This window comes from Alosa sapidissima, chromosome 13 (genome assembly GCF_018492685.1).
Source record: "Alosa sapidissima isolate fAloSap1 chromosome 13, fAloSap1.pri, whole genome shotgun sequence".
Lineage (NCBI taxonomy): Eukaryota > Metazoa > Chordata > Actinopteri > Clupeiformes > Clupeidae > Alosa > Alosa sapidissima.
Genome location: NC_055969.1, coordinates 19,026,957 through 19,034,456, shown reverse-complemented (window position 1 = coordinate 19,034,456; position 7,500 = coordinate 19,026,957). Strand labels below are relative to the sequence as shown.

Here is a 7,500-nt window from a genome sequence, read left to right as displayed (position 1 = left end):
CTGTCTCATCCTCCACCACCTCGGTCTTTTTACCCAGAATGCCACTCTTGTGCAGGGGTGGCTCATCTGATGAGTCTGGTTTCATCTTCTTCCTAGCAGCTCTGTGAGTTTCCAGGGCAACCAGAGAAGGGGTGTGATACAAGACTCAAAATAAGTACTCAAGATTGCTACATATAGTACTACCAGTTTAGAAAAGTCTTAACTTGTAGGGTGGAAAATTCCTAACTGAACTCATAATACAGCACAAGGTCTCTTTACAAGATATGAAGATTAAGCAAAGTTTATCTCTGTTGATGAACACTAAAATAGGGATGTGAGTTGTGTATGTGAATTGTGTGAGCATTGTGTGTGTGTGTGTGTGTGTGTGTGTGCGCGCGTGTATGTGTGTGTGTGTGTGTGAGACAGAGTGAGTGTGAGAGAGAGAGAGAGAGTTATGTGAGTTGTGTGTGCATGTGTGTTTGTTTATGCATGTTTGTGTGAATGTGTGTGTGTGTGTGTGTGTGTGTGTGTGTGTGTGTGTGTGTGTGTGTGTGTGTGTGTGTGTGTGTGTGTGTGTGTGTGTGTTTTTGTGAGCATGTGTCCGAGATTACGAGTGTGTGTGTGTGTGTGTGTGTGTGTGTGTGTGTGTGTGTGTGTGTGTGTGTGTGTGTAAGTACCGCAGCTCCTCTGCCACCTCCTCGGTTGTGTTTCCTGCCACGATGAATATCTCCTTCATCTCGTCCCTCAGCATGTTACAGGAGTAGCCGATATTCTCAGCCGTTTCTGTGAGGGCAGGGAGCAGCACATGAAGACATGCACTCTCAACACCACCATGTTTAAGGGACATTGTGGCAGCTCCTAATATTGTGAATGACCATAATGAGTTTCTGAGAGACAAGTTTGGTTTGTTGAGTGAGTGAGTGAGTGAGTGAGTGAGTGAGTGAGAGTGGGAGGATGAGTGAGTGAGTGAGTGAGTGTATGCTACTATCAGACTGACTGATATAATGTGACTATGTCGGCCTTTGACTGTGAATAAGTGAGCGAGTGAGGGAAGTGTTATCATGAATGTGTGTGTGACGTGATGCCGCATGTGTGTGTCCCTCACCCTGTTTGTCTCCGGTCAGCACCCAGATCTTGATATCGGCCTTGGCGAGCTGCTCTATAGTCTGAGGGACGCCGTCCTGTAGCTTATCCTCTACTGCAGAGGATCCTAAAAGCTGCACACACACACACACACACACACACACACACACACACACACACACACACACACAAAAATACTTCAGGTAAAAAAATGATGAATTCTACATATTAACTGTCACATAAACATAAACACGTTAATGTTATCTATCGCTGCTACTGTATACTGCACAAAAACAGAATACAAATCTCCTTTTCATATAGGACAGTAAGCTTTTGATTCTTTGGGGACAAAGGCACCAAACTATTGTCCTCATGACGGTTCTAAACATTTCTCTAATCCATTTTTCCTGGCTTAAGCTAAAGAGTGGCTCATATGCTATCCACATCGCACAGGACCTTCCCTTTGGGAACAACACAGTCCTAAATAGGCTGTTGTTTTTCGTCCACATGGGACGATAACCCACTTTGTGTGGTGGAAACTAATGTCAGTGGGGGCTGTGGGGGCTGCCTGCCCTGGACAAAGGTTAAATATGACCATCACATGTATGAGCCCTCATATACTCCATAAGCAGTGCAGGATTATTGGTAGATTAAACATTTGATTGGTTCTCTGGCATTACAAAGGATTCTTTAAGCAGTCCTATTGGCTAGTGTGGTTATGTGTTATCTACCAATGTTTTTGTTATTGTTGCCATAGACGCTGGAACATTTTCCATATGTCCAAATGAATCCATAATCCAAAGGACTTCCATGTGGAAGCCGCCAAGAAACATACATTCATATTTCATCATCATATTTCCTATAACTGAAGTCCTAGGAAAGATGCTTAAGTTACCTCTCATCGAATTTCAGTTCAAAATTTGATCACAGACTACCAGGAAATGTACAGCCAAACTGCATATAAACAGGCTTAATTTAATGGTGTCTGGGAATGATTTACATTTAATTAAACTCCTAGGTACTGCAAATCAATATAAAATATTTCCTGGGGACAGAGATCCTTTACTGAAATTAAAAAAATATGTGAATCATCTGACAAATGGCTGTTTGCTTCAAAGTGCTGGCAGCTTTTTATTTTCATGAATGTTATAACATGTTGCACACAACAAATAAACAATGTTTGTTTGTGTGCCACATTAAAAAAAATCGTTCTTTTTTTCTTTTCTAATCCAATTGGGGGACTTTTCCTTTCTTTCCATTTTTTAATTTATTTATTTTATTTATTTATTTATTTGTTTATTTTTTTTAATTTATTTTTTTTTTTTAATTGTGTTTTTTGGTGTCTGTTTTAGTTATCTGTTGAAGCTTGAATCGGATACAGAGTAGCCCTTACATCTTTACAAACAGAATACAATAAAATAAAAAATAACAGAATCACCAGTAACAAAAGTTCTTTGACTGTTTTGACACATACTGTACTGTATGATGACACTGAAATGACACTTTGTTTTAAAACATACAGTATGTGTGTGCGTACTTTGAGACTACTTCAAGAATCTCCATAGAGTTCTGCTGCTGTTCACTGGGCCTTTGACTAGGATCATTATCACTGAGTTACACATTTTTGAATCTGGGAAAGCCTTTCAGCTAAAATTTTAATCGTTTCTAAACCAATGGGTTACGTGTATGTGTGACACGTCATCCTGGATGTGGTTTTTTACTGCTTTGTGATTGTCTGTTAAAGGCAATCTTTGCAACATGTCTGAGTGCGGTTAGATCTTCATTACTCAGTTCACAGAGCACTCTTCGGGGTGAGTAGGCCTATTATTGTTCCTTGTAGTACTATTGCTGTCCTAAGTTGGGCAAACCGGGGTTCTGTGTAGAGAGTTACAGTTCTACTGGGTTTCTACTGGGTTTCTCTGAAACTCTGAGTGTTAACCATTTGGGTGTTAATACTCCACGTGGGGGACTATCGAGCCCTGTGGTCAGGCATTTTGGCCCTGAAAGGAAATATATGTGTGCGCACGCACAGTTCGGGACTACTTTAAGAATCTCCATAGTGGGCTGTTCACAGGGTGCTTGACTAGTATCACTATCACTGAGTAATCATAATATGATATATTATGTTGGTATTTATGTCTTTTATTTTATGTTTTTTATGTCTTTTAATTATTTAATCTACACTTTAATCTATTGCCCTTTGATACTTTTGTACTTTGACCTTGTGTGTTTTATATTTTCTTTTTTATTCTTTACATTTTAAACTATTCTTTGACTATTGCCCTTCTATACTTTTATTAGCTATTCCTGTTTGCTTTTGTTTATGTAAAGCACATTGAATGACCCCTATGTATGAAATGCGCTATAAACTTGACTTGACTTGACTCTTATCTGATTCACTGTAACCTACAAACACGTCAGAAGTAGCTACATTTACCAATACTCAGTCAGTTCCTCCATCTTACCCCCCAAATCCTGGACTGCCCAGAGACACTGCCTGTGAATCTGGGGCGTGTTTCCCAAAACCATAGTTGCTAACTAAGTTAGCAACTTTGATAGATAGATAGATAGATAGATAGATACTTTATTGATCCCCAAGGGGAAATTCAAGGTCTCAGTAGCATACAGACATCACACACAACATGCACTTACAGCAGAAAGGTTTTGGTTGCAATGCAATTTCCAATTGCCAACCAACTAAGTTGCTAACAGGTTACCAACTAAGTTGCTAACAGGTTAGCAACTATGGGAAATGCACCCCTGCATGTTAAGAGAATAACCTCATGCTAGGTTGTTTCCTCCCCATTATGTTATGTCCGTAAAGGAGGGGAAAACTTAAGTGTTATTATTATTATATTTAATTTGACATGAAATAGCACAGTAGGGCAAGCACAGGTGTTGCTAAACACATTAATAAAGTTATGAAGAAATGTTCAATTTAAGTGTAGCAGAATCAGAGCCTGAATTAATCTCATTAGCATCACCTAGGCCTGCCATATATTTCATGTCAAAAATAGCTGCTGTGAATAACGTCTACTGGTATTTGCGGTGGGCATTACCATCAAGTCTTTCTCGATCTCCTCGTAGATGGCGTCCAGCTTCTCCTCACGGCTGTCCATGGCAGTGCTGGCCTCATAGTGGCGCTCTCGCCAGCTCTTAAAGTAGTCCTCGTCCAGGTCCTTATAGGCAAGGGCCAGGGTGCGGAGGCCCTCTCCTGCATACTCCTGCAGGAACACGCAGAGGCAGGGAGAATGGGTAGGTGAGGAGAGGGAGGAGACGGGCCAAGACACACACACACCCACACACACACACTCACACACACACACACACACACACACACACACGTAAAATGAGGGAGACTCACCAATGAAAGGGAATGAGGAGGTGAAGATGAGGTACATGGCATTGCACACACACACACACACGCATAGTAAGTACACATACACACACTCACACACACACACACATGCTGTACACTTAGGTTTACACTCACTGTACTATTGTAAACAAGCAAACAAATAAACAAGCATAACCTCAACGTCCAAACTAGATTTAAACACAAATATGCACCTCCAGGACATCATCTACATCTGTAGTGCATGGGCCAATTTCAAGTTGTGAAATTGCACAGCGCCTACTTCAGATGCCACTGTTTCCACTTAGTTTGGCTTATAATCAAATGCCTGACCTCTTTGTAAAGCTAAGACCCTGTACTTTCTTGGGGAATAGTCAGAATAACTGTGTAAAGTACTGACACAGAGTTACAGAGGCTAGAATTCTTTTTTTCTTTCTGACAGATTACAAACATAACTGAACTGATCACATTTCAGCCCTCTAGGTTCCTTGATTTAGAAACACAACTGAGCCCTAGCACCAGGTCTTGTGAAGCTGTGTGTAACAGTAGATCAAGAATGAAAGATGAGTATTTTAGACAATTATTTGTAAAGGTATGCCCATGCGTTTTGCTAAATGCCCTATGGAAACTCCAAATAGGACCTTCGGTTACCCAAAATGCATACTGACAATAAAAAGCTTACTGCACATGAATCCATTTGTGTAGAAGCATAATCTTGGTCTCAAATAAAAGGTAACACTCTGAAGTTTGGATTGTATGTCAGGGGTTCTGATATGGAATGACTACACTAAATACGGAATAAATACACAAAAATATATATTTTATGTTGGTTCAATTGCAGTGTATACGATGGACTATACATCTAGACCAGGGGTTCCCAAACTTTTCCATAACAAGGCCCCCCAAATACCACTAGGTTCTGGCCAAGGACCCCCTTGATGTGTTATTAAACCCATCGACAATACTACGGCAAATGTAAAAATACATTAAGCTAATCCTAATAATTATTTTAGCCACAAGCACTTCGCGATGGAGCATACAGTGTGTAAAAATTGTATTTGGGGCTTTCTGCTATATGAGAGCTATCACTCTACTATTATTCCCAGTCATTATCATGGGAAATATAATGTTCAGATATGCCTCACATTATTATAATGGCATTGTATAACAACCCTCATAGTAATAGGTATATTTTAAATTTTTCAAATGTATTTATTTTTTGCTTTTATTTTTCCTTCCAACTTGCTGAGGCCCCCCTGGCATCCCCTCGCGGCCCCGGCCCCCACTTTGAAAACCACTGATCTAGACAACTTATTTTGGAAACAAAACAACAACATTGATAACAACATTGATATTCCATATTTTATGGATTCTTGTGGACATTTCAAAACCCAATATGCTACATGTACATATTCCTAAGGATGTACACAAGGGCTAAAGGTTAGGGAAGCACCAAGGGGGGGGGGGGGGGGGAGGGGCAGTAAGATCAATTTGATAATGTAAAACACTATATGTATATATATATATATATATTAATCTATATATTAATTATACTATGCAACACAACCTTATAATACTGAAATTTAATTTAGCATGTTTGGGTGGAGGGGTACTGACACGATCACTTTGACGGAAGTTGTGGACTCAGTGGTTCAAGTGGTTTTGCAGCAAATGGGCAAGATATACACACAAAAACACACTCACATTCAGGTGCTCCGTAGTGACCTTCATCAGTTTGGAGCAGCAAATGGGCAAGATATACACACAAAAACATACTCACATTCAGGTGCTCCGTAGTGACCTTCATCAGTTTGGAGCAGGAGGGGTGCAGTCTCTCATAAATGATAGTGTCAGCTCCCTTACAATACAAAGTTAGTTTCCCCTCGGGACAGCGCACTGCACACACACACACACACACACAGATGAGAGAGAGGGTAAGAGAAAGAAAGAGAGAGAGAGAGAAAAGGGGTGAGAGAGAGAGTGTAGTTAGCGTTTCTCAGGCCTATTCTCCAGGCTTTAACTGTTGCCTTCTCAGAGAAAGCCAGGAGATAAATATAACTCAGGATAACTAAGTGGTGTGATCTCAGAAGGCTGCTCTAAACAGCAAGGTTGGCGGCCATACAGTACATCTTTCTTTTTTATTTCCTACATACTGGCCCTTTAACTCCTTGGGCCCATTGGCTTTCTCCTTACCGATGACAGACATGCGCTTGCGGACGTTGTTGAAGTCCAGAACGGCCAGCAACTCGTACGTGGTCACCTGGTCCAGCTCCACCACCGTGATGCTCTCTGGCGTCCGGGAGCGGAACACAAAGCCAAAGTTCCTTGCGGCCGTCACCAGTGCTCCCTCATCTGGGGACTGGGCCTGGTAGTTCAGACCACCTGAGACAACAGAGAGGAGGAGGAGAATAGGAGGAGAAAAGGAGGGAAGGAGAGGAGGAGAGGATGAGAGGAGGGGAAAAGAGGAGTCAAGAAAAAAAAGAGTATATATGAATACAGGAAAAATAAAGGAGAGTAAGGAGAAGAGTAATGAAAATGAAAAGACAGGAAAGAGAGGAAAGAGAGGAAAGAGAGGAAAGACAAGAAAGAGAGGAAAGACAGGAAAGAGAGGAAAGAGAGGAAAGAGAGGAAAGACAGGAAAGAGAGGAAAGACAGGAAAGACAGGAAAGACAGGAAAGAGAGGAAAGACAGGAAAGAGAGGAAAGAGAGGAAAGAGAGGAAGGTGGGAGCAGTAGAGGAGAAAAAAAGAGAAGAGAGCAGTTCAGAGGGGTGTCAGAAAAGAGGGGGAGGATGTGAGAGGTAAAGAAAAGAAGCAGACAACAGAGAGGAGGAAAATATTGCAGGTGAAGATCAGAGAAGAAAAGCCAAAAAAGGAGAGATGCCAATTGGACAGGGGAGTAGATGATCCATGTCAATTCACAGTGGGTCTTTTCAAATATAAATGCTATTTTTGTTCGGCCAAAAATGACGTAGCCATGACAGAGCTCATTCAACTGATAAAAAAGGGCAACAGTAGCTCTCTATTGCCACAAGATGGCGCTCACCGTCACTTAGTTCCTCGGGCATTACGGTATGACAGAGTG

General features: G+C 41.2%; 1 protein-coding gene across 2 annotated transcripts in view; it reads right to left on the bottom strand.

Moving 5' to 3' along the window:
• Positions 1–7,500, bottom strand: part of atp8b5b (ATPase phospholipid transporting 8B5b) — a 28,243-nt gene that overhangs the window by 8,224 nt on the left and 12,519 nt on the right. For both annotated transcript variants that reach the window (XM_042060435.1, XM_042060436.1), the window contains exons 15-21: positions 7,462–7,500; positions 6,611–6,799; positions 6,198–6,313; positions 4,122–4,286; positions 1,085–1,196; positions 657–762; positions 1–101 (exon numbers count right to left, since the gene is read on the bottom strand). The exon at positions 1–101 is cut by the window's left edge and continues 41 nt beyond it; the exon at positions 7,462–7,500 is cut by the window's right edge and continues 127 nt beyond it. In XM_042060435.1, the coding sequence (XP_041916369.1) occupies positions 1–101; positions 657–762; positions 1,085–1,196; positions 4,122–4,286; positions 6,198–6,313; positions 6,611–6,799; positions 7,462–7,500 (828 nt within the window). The remainder of the gene's footprint in view (positions 102–656; positions 763–1,084; positions 1,197–4,121; positions 4,287–6,197; positions 6,314–6,610; positions 6,800–7,461) is intronic.